This window comes from Phalacrocorax carbo, chromosome 27 (genome assembly GCF_963921805.1).
Source record: "Phalacrocorax carbo chromosome 27, bPhaCar2.1, whole genome shotgun sequence".
NCBI classification, from domain to species: domain Eukaryota; kingdom Metazoa; phylum Chordata; class Aves; order Suliformes; family Phalacrocoracidae; genus Phalacrocorax; species Phalacrocorax carbo.
The window spans coordinates 1,440,911-1,458,071 of NC_087539.1; the positions used below are offsets into that span (position 1 = coordinate 1,440,911).

At 56.6% G+C, this 17,161-nt stretch overlaps 3 protein-coding genes across 5 annotated transcripts; all 3 read right to left on the bottom strand.

Moving 5' to 3' along the window:
- Positions 1-353: 353 nt before the first annotated feature.
- On the bottom strand, positions 354-846 carry LOC135317914 (cytochrome c oxidase assembly protein COX14 homolog). Its single transcript, XM_064474557.1, has 2 exons — positions 740-846; positions 354-649 (listed from the first exon to the last, which is right to left on the bottom strand). The coding sequence occupies exon 2, from the start codon at positions 639-641 to the stop codon at positions 483-485; it is 159 nt and encodes a 52-aa protein (XP_064330627.1). The 5' UTR covers positions 642-649; positions 740-846; the 3' UTR covers positions 354-482.
- A 2,605-nt stretch (positions 847-3,451) lies between these two features.
- Positions 3,452-8,793, bottom strand: GPD1 (glycerol-3-phosphate dehydrogenase 1). Of its 3 annotated transcripts, none has more exons than XM_064474553.1 (8): positions 8,697-8,792; positions 8,330-8,507; positions 7,647-7,787; positions 7,150-7,288; positions 6,104-6,216; positions 5,550-5,783; positions 5,258-5,364; positions 3,452-4,995 (listed from the first exon to the last, which is right to left on the bottom strand). In XM_064474553.1, exons 1-8 carry the CDS (start codon positions 8,735-8,737, stop codon positions 4,899-4,901), a joined length of 1,050 nt encoding a protein of 349 aa, XP_064330623.1. In that variant the 5' UTR covers positions 8,738-8,792; the 3' UTR covers positions 3,452-4,898. The 3 variants fall into 3 exon arrangements, with proteins under 3 accessions (XP_064330623.1, XP_064330625.1, XP_064330624.1); XM_064474554.1 differs by lacking the exon at positions 3,452-4,995 and adding an exon at positions 5,021-5,155 and having other exon boundaries at positions 8,697-8,793; XM_064474555.1 differs by lacking the exon at positions 7,647-7,787 and having other exon boundaries at positions 8,697-8,793.
- A 961-nt stretch (positions 8,794-9,754) lies between these two features.
- SMARCD1 (SWI/SNF related, matrix associated, actin dependent regulator of chromatin, subfamily d, member 1) lies at positions 9,755-16,853 on the bottom strand. The gene is made up of 13 exons (XM_064474552.1): positions 16,656-16,853; positions 16,351-16,538; positions 15,181-15,223; positions 14,962-15,084; positions 14,539-14,661; positions 13,933-14,049; positions 13,524-13,625; positions 13,279-13,440; positions 13,071-13,168; positions 12,502-12,637; positions 12,029-12,151; positions 11,694-11,795; positions 9,755-11,465 (listed from the first exon to the last, which is right to left on the bottom strand). The coding sequence occupies exons 1-13, from the start codon at positions 16,821-16,823 to the stop codon at positions 11,412-11,414; spliced, it is 1,539 nt and encodes a 512-aa protein (XP_064330622.1). The 5' UTR covers positions 16,824-16,853; the 3' UTR covers positions 9,755-11,411.
- Between the last annotated feature and the right edge of the window lie 308 nt (positions 16,854-17,161).

Below are 17,161 nucleotides of genomic sequence, written 5' to 3' on the forward strand. Positions count from 1 at the left end.
CTGTCCCTGCACAGGACACCCCCAAATTCACACCATGGCTCTGAGGGCCTCGTCCAAGTGTTTCCTGGAATATCACCAGGCTGGTGCCGTGATGCCTCCCTGAGGAGCCTGTTCCAGGGCTCCACCACCCTCTGGGGGAAGGACCTTCTCCTAATGCCCAGCCTAACCCTCCCCTGGCACATCTCCCTGCCATTCCCTCGGGTCCCAAAAATCAAGGATGGTGTCCCTTTGCTGTCACTCAGAGCAGCGGGGCTGCTGACTGATGCTAGCCCCAGGTGCTGCCTCCGAGCACCATTTTAGGATTAGGGGACCCTCTTTTTGCGCCGGGGGGCGGACACCACGCAGCACCACGCTTCGGCGTTTCCACAGCGTTTTTATTATGCCCCAGCTCCCTTCCCCCAGCCTGGGGAGGCCATGTGGCCGTGGCCGTGCCCTGCTTCCCCCCACAGCCGGGACAGACGGCACGGGGTCCCAGGCCGCGCTCAGGGGTCGGGGCCGGCCGCGGCCTGCCGCTCCCGCTGGCGCTGGAGGAGGCGGTAGGCGCGGACGCCGCAGAGGTACCCGCCGTACACCGTCAGCAGCACCATGGAGCCGGAGAAGGCCTTGTAACCGAAGTCAGCCAGCTGCTTGCCGGACACCATGGCTGCACCTACAACACAAGGCGGCAACGGTCAGCGGGACCGGGAGCGTCTCCCCCCGCCGCCCCCCGCGCCGGGATCCCGCCCCTCCATCCCCGTACCTCGGACTCAGCCACCACCCGCGCGGCGTCCCGCTCCGTTCGCTTCCGCTTCCGGCCAGCGCCCCGCCTCCGCCCGTCACGTGAGGGGGCGGTGCCTCCGCCGCGCCGCCTGCTGGGATGTGTAGTCCGCAGAGGCGGGAAGCTCACGCGCGGAGGGTTAGGGCGCCCCCTGGCGGGAGGCGCCGCCGCCGCCGCTCTTTCACCTCAGGATAAAACCGCGCGAAGTCGAACAGGGGCGAGGGCCGGGTTTTGTACCCGGGGCACAGCGACCCTGGCCGTACTGACAGACCGGGGAACGAGGGGCTGGGGAGCAGCTCCGCGGGGAGGGAGCCGGGGGTTCTGGCCAATGGAAGTTGAACACGAGCCCCCAGCGTGCCCCGGCAGCCCCGAGGGCCAGCCGTGCCCTGGGGGGCACCGAGCCCTGCATCGCAGCCGGGCGAGGGGGGGATTGTCCCGCTCTGCCCCGCGCTGGGGCGGCCTCACCCCGAGCGCTGCGGGCAGCGTTGGGTGCCACAGGGCGTAGGATACCAATGATATAAAGGATATAGAGAATATAAAGGGTATAAAGCTACTGGAGAGCATCCAGAGGAGGCCACGGAGCTGGGGAAGGGTTTAGAGGGGAAACCGTACGAGGGGCGGCTGGAGTCCCTGGGTTTGTTCAGCTGGAGCAGAGGGGGCCGAGGGCAGCCTCATGGGCTCTGCAGCCCCCTCCCGAGGGCAGGAGGAGGGGCAGGGCTGGTCTCTGCTCTCTGGTGCCCAACGCCAGGCCCCGAGGGAACGGCAGGGAGATGTGCCAGGGGAGGGTTAGGCTGGGCATTAGGGAAAGGTCCTTCCCCCCGAGGGTGGTGGGGCCCTGGCACAGGCTCCCCAGGGAGGCATCACGGCACCAGCCCGGCGATATTCCAGGAGCACTTGGACACGGCCCCCAGAGACACGGTGTGAATTTGGGGTGTCCTGTGCAGGGACGATGGTCCTTGCGGGTCCCTTCCAGCTCAGGGCATTCTCTGATCCTATGAGTCACTTCAGGTGCTTGGTGCCCACCGGAGCCTTCAGGCCATGGTGGCCCTGGGCCGCTGCTTGGCCCCTCCAGGCGCTGCTCTCCTCAGCACAGCCCTTGATACCAGCCTTTCCTCAGCTGGGCTTTCCACCGTGAGGCACAGGTCACCCTGTGTCGGGCTGAGGCACCAGCAGCCCTGGGCGGGCTGTCCTCAGCTGCACGTGGGATGGAGCAAAGGCCGCACAAGTCCCGCTCCAGCACTGAGGCACTTCCCGCGGGCCCAGCCTGTGCCCGCTGCCAGCGGGCCTCCTTCAAGAAGACTTGGGGAGGCCACACTCCTCCAAAAGTGCTAGGGCAGCTGTTGGCGCCGAGCGGTGCTCTCCCAGAGCTCCTTGCTAGCTCCTGAACACTGCAGTCACAGCACTGCTCTGCTCTGTGCACTCTGCCGAGCACTGAGGCTGCAGGAGCCAGGCCAACCCTCTCCCTTGTCCTTTCCCCAGGCCGCTGCACAGCAGCAGCTCCCGCGGCTGCAGAGTCCTGCAGTGCCTGGTTGTGCTGAGGCTGCAGAATATAACTCCAAATGGCAAAGGGAACACTTTTTATAGCTCATGAACTCCAGCACTAGTGCAAGGCGTGGGGTGTCGAAAAGCAAGAGACTTGTGCGCTGCCCACCCCCAGGTGGGATTCAGGACCTTCGGCAAACGCTGGGAGGGCCTGCAGAGACTCGGCCCTGCCAGCAGCGCATACTGTCAAAGCAACCCGCACGAGGAGGGATGCACAAAGCACTTCCATGGCCGAGGAGCTAACAGCTGAATGCAAGTCTGAAACACAATTCCGGATCCTGCTGCAGCTCCAGGCAGGTGCTGGCAAGAGTTTAGCAAGGCAAGGTGAGAGGCTGCCATGTGTCTAGGGGGGAGAGCTCAGAGAGCCTCCCTCCTATATGAGCCTCACATCCAAACACTTCAGCTGGGATTCCTAAAGCACTTAAGACAAAGGGAATTGGAAGTTGTGCCAGCCCGGCAGGAACACACCAGACTTCCTTTATCCTCACTCCAACCTCAGTAATATTCCTCATTAGAGGAAGCCAATGCTGGTTACTTTCTGTAGGATAGCTCAGTTGAATTTAAAGGTCGTAGGGTGCCTGGTGAGAAAGCATGTCTAATAAAAGGCACAGAAACAACTGCAGTGCCAGCAGATTGAATTCCCCTAGCAAGAGGCTGAGCAGAGGGCTAACAGTCCCAGAAAGGTCACTCAGTAAGAGATGAATTTCAAAGAAAGACGGACAAGGCAAGTCTGGGAAAAGCAGTTGGGAAGAGATGAATAAAACAACACAGCACGTCCCAAGAAGCCAAGACATCAGAGAAGGGGAGGCCTGGGGTACATGGGGCGCAGCGGGGTCCTGGCCCTGCTCCTGCAGGCCCCAGGTAGAAGAGTTAGGATTCTGTACCCAGTTGAACATTGCAATCTCAACCCTCTTTGGTCCTACAGCCAAACATTAACACTGGAACCGCTGCTGAGAAAAAGCAAGTGGGACACCGTGTTTTGGTGTGACTGAACAGTGACCTGCAGGGGCATTCATGCTGTTTCTGGGACAGCACACAAGGGTGCAGAGCCAGGAGGGAACGGACAGTGCCCTGTTCTGCTCTCTTTGCAAGTCCAGCAGGCACCAACCCAAAGACAATGATGCACTGGAGCCACAGAGCAAAGAGCATGTCTCCTCTCTCCTCTCCAAGTTTATTATTATTTCAAATGTTCATAAAGTACACTGCTAGTCAGAGACCCAGCAGCACTAGGACCCGGAATGGGGGTGGACAGCGAGACCTGCAGCAGCTCCAGCCTGCCAACCCAGACAGGGATCAGTGAACTGCTGGACACGCTGGCCTGAGCAAACATGAGCAGAGTGAGCCAGCTTCAGCGGACCAGAGGGGCACGTGGCACCCGGCTGGACAAGGGGCAAGTTTCAAAGGCACAGCACGAGGCATGAGACCTCTGTCCTCTCCTGTGATGTTGGAGGTCTCCTTGCACCTCTTGTCGATCCCGTGCCCATTGCTGCCCCTTGTGCTAGCGGGCATTTCCCAGCACCATTGCAGGAGGGGCAGCAGGGAAAGTGCGGAACCTGCTTTCTCAGATCCTATAAAGCCACGTAGAAGCAAAGACCGGGCCAAGGCACAGACTGGAGCAAGCCAGAGAGAAGGCAAAAAGCTGCTGTGGATCATTTATCTAAAAGCAATGTGGCCCAGCTGCTTTGTCAGGTACACTGCCAAGGGCTACACAGCCTGCCCGCTGCTCAGAAAGACTTTGGGGCAGTTGGTCCCTGCATTGCCAAAGCCAGCCAGAAGACAACCCGATACGAAGGAGAAAGGCGGGCCGGGGACAGTCAGTGGGCATGGAATTAGCACAGACGAATCTGTGACAACAGGAGAGTTCCCTGGGTGCAGGGGCCAGGTTTGACTGCAAAAGCAAGAAAGCTAAATAAACAAGCTCTAAAGTCTTGGTCTGGGGCTGCCCTCACACACTAAGCATTGGCCGTACCGTTCGGCAGGAGCAGCTGGTGGCAGAGTGGCAAAGACTGCTATCTTCTATGCTTGTGGCTGGTGCTTCTTAGAAAGAAGAGTGCTTTTCAGCCCCCTTTGAAAGTCCTTAGGAGCTTTACTTGTGCTGGTGGAGCCTGGCAGGGAACTGTGCCCTCTTCATGAAACATTTAAGCCAAAAGCAGCAGCAGCAAGCAGGAAAGGGCAGGTATCATGCCAAGTGGCCCCACAGGGCTAATAGCAAAGCTTGTCCTCCCAGGCAGTGCCTCCTGCACAACCCCATTGATCAAGATGACCTGGCAGAGTCCTTCCAAGAACTGAATTCATCGAGGCAAGAGAAAGTGAAAGGAGGAAGACGCTCAGCCCTGCTCAGGGCAGACCCTAGACAGCAGCAGAAACTAAACGAGCCCTTCGAAGAGAGAGGGAGGTCAGCAGGTACCTCTGTGCAGATGCTGGGCTCAGGCTGGCAGTGTCCAGGGCCGAGAAAGGGAACCTCTGCCCTTCCAGCACTCTGCAAAGGCTCCCAGGAAATCCAGGCTCTTTGCAAAGCCGTAGCAGCAGAGTGACTTGGTGTGGGCAGGAGCTCTCTGCTCATCTCGGCAGGATCAGCGGTTTTGCAGGCAGAGTTTGCTTACATGTGCTCAGGGTGGTTCTGGAGACACCTGATGATATCAGTAACAGGTTTGCCCTCGTAGCAGATCTGATACACAGCTGTGAAGAGGGGGAACCTGTGGGCAGATGAACAAAGTCACCCCTTGCCCTGTCACCGCAGCTGGCAGAGTCAGAGCACCTCAACTTCTGCAGGAGCGGGTGGGACAGTGGTACGGTGCCTCATCCAACAGGCCCTTCCTGCCCAGCTGGTTTGATGTGGGCAGTGCTGAGACTGACCTGAACAGCAGAGACACTATGGGTGGGTTTCCCCTCCCACAGCTGCAGGAAAGATCCCAGCCCCACCCCAAAAGAGCAGACAAGGGAGATGAGAGCACTCACTTCTCCACTGCGTTCTTGGTTTTAAGAATGCGATGCAGCTCAGCAGATGTCGGGGGACCCTGCAGCTTCTGCCCGTTCAACATCTCCTTCTCCAGCTGCTCGATAGACTGAAACAACCCAGCAGTGAGGGAACTGGACCCCGCAACCCCATCTGCTGCCCCACGTTCTTTCCCTGGAGCCAGGCTGCGGCTCTCAGCGACTGAAGGCAGGTTGCCATGGTTCAAATTGGGACCATCCTGCTGCCAGCTCAGCAGGTTGATGCAGATATCAATGATATCCCCGCTCTGCTTACCTTCCCAGTCTTGGCAAAAGCCTCAGCCACCTTGCGGTTGCGGCCACCGTAGCAGGTAGTGATGAGGTCAGCGACCCCGCAGCTCTCCAGGAAGGTGGAGGAGGTGACGGGGCCCTTACAGAAGAGTTTTGCAAAGCCGATCATCTCCATCAGTCCCAGACGGATCACGGCAGCCTTCGTGTTGTCTCCGTAGCCGAGCCCATCACAGAAACCAGCTCCTACCGCCACAACGTTCTGGAAAACAGCAGCCGTGAGGAGGGATTTGTTCCCAGCGGGGCTCAGGGCTTTGCTGCGTCCATGAGCTGCCTCTGTAATCCCAAGCACAGCTCCTGCCTGCACCAGTGATCACCATCCCTCCAAGCAGCTGAACAGGACACAGCCACAGTTCCCTCCACAGTCTGGCCTTTGACCCAAAGGTCTCAGCGAGCCACAGTGCAATATCCAGTGGGGTTCCTTCAGCCGGCAGCCTCCTCCCCAGAGCTGCCTGCAGACCCCTGGAGAACCGCAGGCTTTGCTAACCCGCACCTGCAAACCCCAGTGAGCGGCTCACCCACCTTGAGAGCCCCGCAGATCTCTACGGTGTCAGCCTCCTGCACCACCGTCACACGGAAGTTTGGTGTCTGCATCAGCTCCTTCAGCGTCTGCCCATGCTGCCTGTTCTTGCAGCCTGATGAGACAAAGGGAGGAGGAGGAGGATGATGACGGAGACCCTCAGGTAGGGCTGTGCTGCTCTCCTGCCCAGTGGTGCATTCCTGCAGCATAGCCCTTGCAGCTAGTGCAGTGAGAGGAAGCTATTGCCCAGCTGATGGACGTTGCTAAACCTCTGCGGGTCGGCAAAGTGCCAAGCACACATCGCCTGGCAGGTAAGCAAGGTTCAACATTGGAATTCCCAGAAGGCAGGGACTATCTCCACCTGCTGTGTCAAGCAAGACAGAAATGACATGCCCAGTAGATGAAAGGCATGTTAAAAGGCTGCAAATTTGAGTTTGGAGACCGCTGTTCTCCCCCGTTCCCGCAGCATCCTGCGCGAGAGCGTTTCTGTGTGCTTGCGGTGCTCTGCTTATACCTCTCCAGTCTCAGCAGCCTCCTGCGCAGCATGTTTGCTTTTGTTTAAAACACAGACACTTTGAAGCTTGTAACTTCTAACCCAGCAAACTGTTGTGTTGGTTTTGGCTGCTGCGTGTGATTCACAAACAGTGTGAAGGATGTTAGGAACAGTCACCAGATGAACTTTCGAGCAGCCCTGGCTGGCAATGACATGAGATCCAGGTGAGCCCCAAGGAAACGAAGGTAGGAACTCTATTTCTAAAGGGGCTCTTGGTGTCCACCCCTTTAATTTGTGCCAGGCAGACTGCCTGATGCCCAGAGTCCGTGCTGGCAGGAACTTTTAGACACGCAACTGTTAATGAAGTGAGCAATCACATCGTAAACCCCTGTGAATGGGTTCATCCAGCTCCTGTGGACTCTCACTGCCTCTCCAGGGAAAAGGGCTGGCTTACCCCAGGCAGCAGTAGTTCAGGCTGCACCATGCTCACACCTTTGCCTCTCCCTGCTCATCAGAAACGAAGGCTGCTAACGAGCAGGGCTGTTGGCTCCTTACCGATGGTTGTTTCACAGAACTTCTCTTCTGCCACTTCACTAGCAATGTTGGCCCCCATGAGGACGCTCATCTCTATTCCCAGTTTTTCATGGATAATGTCCGAGATCAGCCTCAGCCCATCTGGTCCTTCATCCACCCCCTGGGAGACAACCGGGGACAGAGGTGAGCACCTGCCCCGATCCCATCACTCCCTGTACCGCAATGCTCGGCTCTCATCCCAACGGCCCCCCCGGTGCTCGGTTGCACCCCGCTCCTCACAGTGCTCGAGATCCCCCACATGCCCTCACCCTTCTCCTCCACCAATATGCCTCCAAATCCACGCGAAGATGCTGCCCCCACTTCCCACTCACCCTCCCCCTGCCCAACCCTGGAGCCCAGTTTCTGCTCCAAAACCGCAGGTTTCCCTTTGCAGCCTCTCCGAGCCGGGCTGCTTCCAGCTGAGCCCCTCGGCCCCGTGCCCCAGCGAGCTGCCTGGGGAGCGCTCCCGCTGCTCACACCTTGATGAGCGACACCCCAACAGCATCTTTCTTCAAGTGGCCCTTGAGCTGGTCACAGACTTTGCCGATAAACTGATGGGGCACCACGAACAGGAGAATGTCAGCCCCAGCACAGGCTTTCAGCAGGTCTGGCTCTGCTACCTGAGGAGAGTACGACCGTCATCAGGGACTTGTGCCTGTAGCTGTGCGAGTGTATCCTGAATCACAACAAGGGGAGCAGGAGCTTGAGAGCAACTGCTGGGGCCTTCCCTGTGAGGGAAGGAAGGGCATGAAGGTCCCCTTCCAGGGCAGGCAGGGCAGAGGGACTGGAGCAGAGCAGCCTGAGGGGCTGAGCGTGCTGGCATGGGGCAGGAGGCCCCCGGGCTCTCTGCATGCAGCCGATGCCAGCTCGGAGGCAGTGACATGGCCTCAAGCCCAGCCTGTGGGATGCCAGAGCGGGGACAGAGGTGGGCAGCAAGAGCGGCCAGGGCTGCAGCTCATCCAAGCACAGACCAAGGTCACCAGGAGGGCGTAACTGTGTCCCATTCAGCCCAGTGCATCCCCTACCTTCGCACGCCCGGTGTCCAGGACACCAGGGCTCCAGCAGCTCCCAGCAGAGCTATTTATTACCTCTCACCAGAGAGCCCAGCTGCCAGCACCGGAGCTCACACTCCACGGAGAGGCCGCCGGTGTGCCACACTCACCACGTTGGGGGGCAGCTTGTGCCCTGGCAGGTACTTGACATTTTCGTGCTCTGTGTTGATGATGTCGGTGAGCCGCCGGCCGCCCACCTCCTCCTCCAGCACCCACATCTTCACCTCATTCTCGAAGGTGCTCAGCCGCGCCGCGTTGCTGCCAGCGATCTTGGCGATGGCCGAGCCCCTGCGTGGGCAGAGCAGAGCCACAGGCGGTGGGCACCGAGGCTGTATGCACCAGGGAGCCCAGTGCACCACCAGTAAGGGGTCCTGGTGAAGCGGGGACAGCTCACACCAGGTACCGTGGGGCACCGAGGAGGCAGGGACCGCGCTGTGCTCCAGAAGGGACCCAAGTGCCCAGGCAGCGGGTGCTCACCAGTTGCCAGAGCCCACGATGCAGACTTTCTTGCCACCCATGGTGCGGGGAGCCAGGGCACTGCGCGGCACTGAGCCCGCTGCTGGTATTTCAAGGCCACCCGGAGCAGGGGCGGCCCCGTCCCGCCCCCAGCCCCGCCTCAGCCCCGGGGGGAACCGGGCACCCGCACCCCGGGGCAGCAGAGCCGCCGCTGCCCCGGGCACAGCCGGCGCTGGCAGCTCGGGCTGGCTGTGCTGCAGGTGCACACTGCTCCTTAAAGCAAAGGTGTAATAGCTCAGATCCCAAATCTCAGCAGAACTGGGAGCTGTGACTGCTGAGCTGCTCTTGTCCTGCATAAAAGCATTTTATTCGCTCCCTTCCTAAGAAGTGCCATTCCCTCCCCCTTCCCCCCCGCAATTAAGAAATACGAACCATCCCGTTGCAGACCCAGGACACAATTCCTGCCTTCATCTCACAGCTTTAAGCAGCAGCACTAAGTGCCTGACCTTAGGCAAACTGCCCTTTCGTCCATACAGAGGATCTCCTTCCCCTGCACCAAGGGCTTACAGGTTTTCTGTAACGCATGACCCTTCTGCTTGTATAAACGAGGCAGGGTGAAGGCAGTAATGCCCCTTTTGCATAGTTTTAAACCCTGGTATATAAACTTTAATACAGTTTCCTCAAAATTATGCCCGACTCCCATGGGGCTTGTAACAGGCTGCCACAATTCTGCAAGGCAGCACTGTGGAAACTGGGCTGCAGGGATCGTAGCAGCAGCTTGGCCACTGGATTTCCAGTTTTGCTCAAGTTACTGTTTATCACAAAAGCACTTTGCAAAGGCTTAGCGGACTCTGCAAGCCACGAGATCCTTACATGGAAGGCTTTCTGTAGAAGGCCAAAGTATGAAGAACATTTTCTCTCCAGTCTCTTAATCCAGACGTCTTTGTTTTTTTAAAATATATATAAAAAAAAAAAGTTGAGGTAATCCTGTCTGTTCCCAGGCAAGTACATGAAGTGTCATCCCAGGCAGCTGCTGAGAGAAACGTGCTGTCAGCGCAGGAGGAGGCAGGACAGCTTCCTTCGCAGGAGGCTTTTATTAAAACTGGGTGACATCTACAAGGATACAGTACAAAAAAAAAAAAATTTGGTCCATGGAAAAAACCATAATATTCAGTTAAGAAAAGCAGTTACTCTGCAACAGCTATGTTTGCCTACGCAGTACTCAGCATCCTTCATGTGTGATTACCCTGAGGAGTCAGTGGGCTGCTTCATCAGCACCAAGACCTTCACCCCAGTACCACAGAGGAGCCATTTCATAAGGGGGCAAAGGAGAAGGGAAGTCGAGAGTCTATTACTCACAGACATGTAGTAACACAGACACAAGGAGTAGGGCCACCCAGGCTCCCAAATTCATAGCAACCTTCCCAACCACACCAAAGCCAGGTGTGGGGATGAGGGGGGCTTGTCAGTAACGGGATTTTGCAGCTATGCCAAGAGAATATGACCAACTTTCAAGTCCATTTGCATTACAGTCCCGAGCAGAAATACTGAGATCCAGGTTAAGAGAAGCCGTTCTCTTACGCCTGACTGCTAGTTCACTAGTAATTCATTCCATGAAGAGGCATCCGGGCTGCTACTCCCCGCAGTAGAGGAAAATCTACTTGTACGTTCCTGAACCATGCTGGGCCTTACGGGAGCCCCAGAACCTAAGAACTGACTAAAAACCACAGGAGCTTCGGCATGGGAACACCTGCTAACTCGCATATGCTTGGAGCTACGCCCGTTCCCGAGGGCTGTCCTGTTACACCCTCAGATGCACACAAAGGAGCTCTGGTCCCCACGGCAAGTGACACAGGATAACTGTCCCAAAGGAATGAGCCTACATCACTGCGCCCCTGCACAATTCCACCAGGCAGTCGCTGCATCCCCTCTCCCTGCTACAGGGAAAACAAGCAGCCAGATGGCTCGCTGGAACTGCACGGGTAGGCCTTCTGAAGTGCAGAGGTCTCACCACTCCAATGCTTCCACATCCCTGCAGTAAGCCAACGCCTCATCTCCCCTGTGACCCCAGCCTAGGACAGAACATGAAGGGAACAGGGCAGGGAAAAGGGACAAGGGAAGAAGCAATTCTCAACACAGTCCAGTAACTTCCTCAAGGAGTGTGACCTGTGAGGCAGCCCAGTGCAGCAGCACCCTCCGAGTGAGGGAGTAAGGGCAGGGAGGTATGTCAGCTCATGGCATCCCGCCCGCTACATCTCCTCGCACCTTGCTATAAAACGAGGCAGGGAAGAGACCAGCCACAGAATTCCAGCCTTACAGCAGATCCAGGCTGCCCAGACCCAGGTCTCACGTGCCACAACTAGATGCTAGTTGGGGAGGAATGGGCTGTGGCTTCTGAACTTGAGAAAGGCTCCAAGTCAGCAGTCGTGCTGGCTACTGGGGACACTACAGGCAGTGCGGAGTCAAGGGGAGGCTCTGGGAAGCCTTGGGACTGACAAGGCAACAGTCAGGAAGAAAACCAGGTAGAAATGTGTACTCATTGGAGCCTGTCTGCTTGCCACACCCCAGAAGACCCCGGGTGTCCTGGAGCTGCCCCAACAGGGACAATGCCAGGATGAATAATGATGCAGGCCTCGCTGCCGGAGTGGGATTATGCGAGCCTTAACAGCGTACTCTGCAGCTCTCAGTCTCCACAAATAGCTGTGATGCCTTCTGGCTGGGGAGGAGCCGAGCAGCCTATGTGTTACGAATTCCCAGGGCCTGCTCCAATTCCTGCCGTCTTTGCTGCACCTGCAAGAGAAGCCAGAATCGCAGCGTTACATACTCGGATGGTGCAGCACCACAGCACCTGAGTAACCCAGGACCCAGCTGGAAAAGGGTGAACTCAAAACTGGGACCAAGATGCATCAGCCATGTCTACAAGTGAAGCTTAGCACTGGACTTTCCACCATCAGCAAGGAGTGACAGGTGCTCTGAGCCACTGGGTATGGAGAGGGACCCCCGCTCGGGGATGCTCACCTTGGAGTAGAAGTATCTGCACACAGCTTCCTGAGCCCAAGGCTGGAAGTAGAACTCAGCTCTACGCTCCTCTTCAGGATTTCCAACAACATCAGTCATCGTCTGGAGAGCACAAAGGACAAAAACAGTTCAGGGAGTGCAAAAGCTCTGGCTGTGCTGAGCAAACCCACCCCTCCTCTCCTTTCCTCAAAGAAATTTCAGTACAGTCGGGTCAGGTTCTTATGCTTGACTCCAAGTCTCGCTTTCTGAGCAGGAAATTGCCTCTCTGTGGGAGCTGGTTATAATGAGGGAAGCGTGTGACTTGATCCACCTTCCACACAAGACAAAGCTCTTACCTTTAGATCCCGGCACTGGGACTGTAGCCAGTCATTGATGAAGCCCTGAGGATCTCGGGCAAAGCTCAGCATGAACTCACGCTGGGTCTTCAGCTGGTTAATTGTCTCTATTGTTTCATGAATCTGAAGGAGATAAGCACAACAACTAAACTGCTGAATAGGGGAAAAAGTCAGACAGAAACATCAAGAGGCCCAACACATGAAGGCAAATTCCTATACTCCCGGATTGACTTATACCTAGCAGACAGGATTTCCAATTCCCACTCTCCTTCTTTAAATATTACCAGTTTTCCCACTGGCCATTTGCTTTAAAACTGCGCTTCCAGGTAAAGCCACCCATTTGTAAGCATGGCTGACCCCACTCCAGCTTCCAAATGCAAAACTGAGCTCCTGTCCTGTTCAGGGCTCACCTGCTCCAGAGACACGTTCCTACCCAGCAATGAGGAGAGCAGACCGGGAGGAGCTCTTCCTACCTTGTTATCCAGAGCAGCAATTTCCTGTTGACTGGCTGTGGATAGCAGAAAGGAATTCATTTGAGTTTTCAAGGTATCATCCACCTCCACATCAATGTCATAGCAAGCCGTCTTCTTCTGGTCATTTGGGTCAACACTAGGGGCATCCACAAGAAAGAAGCCAAAATAAGCAAGTAGCTCAAGAAAGCACCAAATTGTAGCTCCTGTAGGATGATGCAGCATACGGACTGCAGGCAGGGACAAGCCACGCTAGTGTTAGCTTCAGCTCTAACACCAAGCAGCAAAGCTCCACTGATGGCTTTGCAGCAGAAGGACCAAGTGATTGCTCCAAGCAGATTTCTGTCTACAAAAGTGTAATGCAAAGGACAGCATGAACATGGGAGTGCCTCGTGGAAAAGAGGGATGTGGTAAATGAAAGAGGCGCCTGTTTCTTCTTGTACGAAGAAACAAATGACAGGCAACACGGGAACTGCTGCTGAAAATCAGAACATACTACGTTTCCCTCCTGTGCCAGGCTCATCCATCCCCTCCACTCTTCTTCCTAGAAATATGAAGTGGACCAGTCTCACCTGATGACGTGATTAATGATGATCGGCTCTGGGGGCATAAGCAACGCATGAAGTCTTTGTGGGATTTCAGAGAACTTCATCCGCTGAGATTCAAATATCTGTGACAGAAACACAGGGCTAAGGAAAGGAATGGGAGCTCAGTGCCAGCGGTCGCTGGCTGCTGACATGGAAAAGCTGAAGCGGTCGCTTGTTCCAGTCACACTGTTACCTGCTGGAGGTATTTGTCACAGATGACATACTCCCGTTCGTGGGGGTCCTGGAGCTTGTGGGTCTTGATATATTGCCACAATGCCTGGATGATCACTGGACGGGTCTGAGTGTGAATCCCCAAGAGACGAGCCAAGCGCGGATCCAATTTGAACTGGGGAGGCTGGAACGAAAAGCACAGGAAGGTGAGACGCCGCAGCCAGAGCTAACAGCACATGCCCAGCACCGTTACTCCCAGCGTCTTACCTGGTAATCCAGCATCAGAAGGACAGTACAGCGCACATTTACATCTCCCGGCCTCTTCACCTGGAAGCCATCTGTCTCCTGAGTTGTAGCAGTCCTGTGCCACTGGAACAGGAGAGGGCATTTAGAAGCACCCTCATACTTGGCTCCCAACTAGCTTGCCAGTGCATCCCACCCACCTAGAGAAAGTTCACCTTATTCCCACTTACAGCTTCAAACAAGAGTTAACACATTTGTTCAGACCCCCAGCAAGTCAGAGGAAAAGCTAAGACAAGAATTCAAGAGCCCCTGGCTCCTAGCTATGTCTTCGAGCCTTAAGTATCCCCACCTCTCAAGTTACAAATGATATACAAACCCTGTCTGCTGAAACACCAACCCATTTTTAGAGGTAACACAGGAAAAAGCAGCTCACCTCTACTAGGTGATTGTCAGGGCCATACAGGTCTTTATCAAGTTCAATGACCAGAGATTTAAAGAAGGATGAGAACTTTCTTTTCTGCTTGGTGGCATCATATTTGGACAAAGCAGACTGCAAGCAACACAGGAAGGAAAAGCGTTAGGATAGCAAGTCTCAGCACTCAAGCACAGCCACCGTGCATGACAGCGTTCCTTTAAGTTCTGACCACCTAAATTCACCTACATGTGCTTGAAAATCAAGTTCCAAGTCAGAAAGTGAAAGACTAGAGTTAAAGATGAGCTTGCAGGAATTAAATCACTCAGCAATTACATACAATGCAAGTGCCCTGGTTCTCAGAGCCAGGGGACACGGGTGCCACTGATCTGCTCTCACCATTAATTCTGATAGCTATAAGAACTTTGTATAACTCATGTCCTGCCATGGGGATACCCATCGGTCTCCAAGTTGGGCTCTCGGTCTCATCACCATCAGACTCCTTGGAAAACAGAGATGAAGGAGGGTATCAAGCCCCTAGCTATGCTCTTTGACACTAAGAAACTGGTTCCATTGCCAATTCCAGATCCATAAAGTCACCTCAGTGGTTGGGTATTTCACACTTACATCTTCCAGCAGCCGTCCTTCCACGCGAAGCTCCCAGGAGGCGACTGTTCCTTCACCATCCTCTGCATCCGACTTGGCTGGATTGAAGGTATTGGAGATAAAAATACGTAGCTTTCGTTTTTGCTAAGAGAAAAAGCATCACTCAGTGTTAATTCTGAAATAAAGGGCTGACTACCTTGCTTATGTTCTGCTAAAACTATGCTTAATGTTTTTCACTGCCTCACATTCCCCCTCTCCCAGGGCAGACAGCAAGGAAAGAGGCATTTCTGGTTCCACCCCTTGGTTGTGGCTAGAGTATTAAGATTTGTGATACACCACGCTTACAGGGACACGACCCAAGCTTCAGTGCCCTCCTGCTGCCTTAACTAAAGTAAGAGCCTCCAAACCTTGCTTATGATAACCATGAACACAGCCATCTCCTACCTTAATGGGTCGCTTCAAAGCCTCCTGGATATCCAAGCGTTTCCTCATGATCGTCTGGTCCAATTTCCTTTCAAAGGCCAGCAAGTCCATATAGGCCTGAGACTCGGGTACAAGTTCACGAATCTACAGCCAATCAAGAATGCAAGTCACCATCAGCTCGCCCGCACCTACCCGGCCTACTCCGTATCAACACAGGCTGCAACTGCCCGGGCCACTCACCCTCTGAGGTAGAATTTTGTCAGCCATCTTCTTCTTTTTAGCGCTGCCAAGGAAGAAGATGCACACACGGGCATTAAAATGGCAACCACTTTGTGCAAATTAACTGTAGGCATTCGCGAAGGGAGCAAGACAACGGTTTATTCTCTGGTTTAGTACTGAGGCATTAGCAGTGCTCTCAGCCTGGATGCCAGTCTCAGGCCCAGGCTCTCATTTTCAGAGGCACTTATGGTTACCGTCAGCGCATGCAGAGTCAGGCTCTTTATTCCCCACAGCCCCTGCCAGGCCTCCAGCTCTGCAGAGCTGACGAACCCTGCAGCAGTGTGACTAACTGATTGCCTGAACCTTTCATATCCCCTACGAGAGCTTAGAAAGCGGGGTTACGTCAAGTTGAAGAGGGCGTACTGATGTAACGCCTAATCAAAGTGACTCTTGAGCCTCAATTAGCTTTAGATTGACTTTTCTAGGAGACGCATTTTAAATCAAGGGATGAATTACCGGTGTTACTGGGGAATCACATTATACTGCCAGAAACGTTACATAAACTTGCTCTTGTCCAGCAGTTGGACGTTATTCTTTTATCTGCCGGCAGCTCCCCTCTCCCGGAGAAGGAGCTGCACGAGAAGGCTGATGTTCCTTTCAGCCACCCAACAAAAAGAAGCCGTGAGAAGCCCGGGCGCAGCGTGAAGGCAAAGCGCCCCAGCCGCAGCCGAACAGAAAAGCTTTGTGCCCCTACGCGCAGGCAGCCGACTACCCCGAGCCAGTGACTGACGCTTCCCGCTGCCCCGCATGGTCCTCGCTTCAGCGAGGACTCGCCGCTCACTCTCCCAATTTCGGGGGTGCCTGCCCGCAACCCCCAAACCTGGTCTCCCCCCATGGGGCTTTTGGGGAGAGAGGCAACGCATCTGTGCCTCTGCCTGGGGATGCCCTGAGACACCCCAGTGACCAGGGATGCCCCGGGATGCCCTGAGACACCCCGATAGCTGGCGATGCCCGGGATGTCCCCGCTGCCCAGGGATGCTCCGGGATGCACCAGTGCCCAGGGATGCTCGGCGGTGCCCCGATAGCCGGGGATGTCCGCGATGCTCAGGGATGCCCTGAGACGCCCCGATGCCCGGCGATGCCCCGGGATGTCCCCACTGCTCGGGGATGCCCCAGGACGCCGGCCCTTACTTGTGGTTGCGGTTGGGCACGGCCTGCGGCTGCACCTGCTGAAGCTGCTGCGGCGCCGGCCTCTTGCGGGCCTGGTCTAGGCTGGCCTGCGCCATCCCGGGCCGCACCGCCGGGCTCCCGCCGTAACCGGGCGGCCCCATGGAGGGGCCCTGCGGCGCCAAACGGCTGCCCGGTATCATCCCGGGGCGCTGCGGAGAGAAGAAAACCGGTCCAGTGCCCACCGGGAGGGGCCGGCCCCGTCCCCGTCGCCCCCGCTCCCTCCCGCCCCGCCCCGCGCGCCCCCGCCGGCCCCTCCCCCGCCTCACCGGGTAGGCGGCTCCCGGCAGCGGCGAGCGGTACAGGCCCTGTCCCGGGGCCGGGCCCATGCGCACCGGCCCGCCCGGCGTGCCCGGTCCCAGCGCGCCGGCCCCGGCAGCGGCCCCACCGCCGCCGCCGCTGGGAGTCACCGACTGGAATCCCGCCCGCGCCGCCATCTTCTCCAGCACAAAGGGGAGCGGGCCGGAACCGGACGCCTGCCATAGAGAGCGCGCGCGGGTGCTGCGCTAGAGAGGCGCCGCCCGCAACCGCCGCCCTCTGCCGGCTGGAGGCCCGCGCCAGGGGGGCGGGGGTCTCGGGGAATATAAGGGAGGTGCAGGGGTTTGGGGGGGTGCTGGGGCTGTAGGGGTATATGGGAGGGTGCAGGGTTTTGGGGGTGCTGGGATTGTGGGGGTGTATGAGAAGGGTCTCAGGGGTGCTGTGGCCGTGGGGGTATATGGGAGGGGGTGCAGGGTCTCAGGGGTGCTGTGGCCGTGGGGGTATATGGGAGGGGGTG

Bases quoted from the DNA above. Each gene is read 5' to 3' on its own strand.
- LOC135317914 (XM_064474557.1), bottom strand. From the start codon at position 641: ATGGTGTCCGGCAAGCAGCTGGCTGACTTCGGTTACAAGGCCTTCTCC.
- GPD1 (XM_064474553.1), bottom strand. From the start codon at position 8,737: ATGGGTGGCAAGAAAGTCTGCATCGTGGGCTCTGGCAACTG. The intron at 5,784-6,103 runs GTGGGTGAGCCG...GCTGTTTTCCAG, and splicing joins AGATCTGCGGGGCTCTCAAG to AACGTTGTGGCGGTAGGAGC. The intron at 5,365-5,549 runs GTAAGCAGAGCG...GGGTTGTTTCAG, and splicing joins CTTTTGCCAAGACTGGGAAG to TCTATCGAGCAGCTGGAGAA.
- SMARCD1 (XM_064474552.1), bottom strand. From the start codon at position 16,823: ATGGCGGCGCGGGCGGGATTCCAGTCGGTGACTCCCAGCGGCGGCGGC. The intron at 15,224-16,350 runs GTAAGGGCCGGC...CTTCCTTGGCAG, and splicing joins GTGCCCAACCGCAACCACAA to CGCTAAAAAGAAGAAGATGG. The intron at 12,152-12,501 runs GTAGGAAGAGCT...TATCTCCTTCAG, and splicing joins TTGCTGCTCTGGATAACAAG to ATTCATGAAACAATAGAGAC.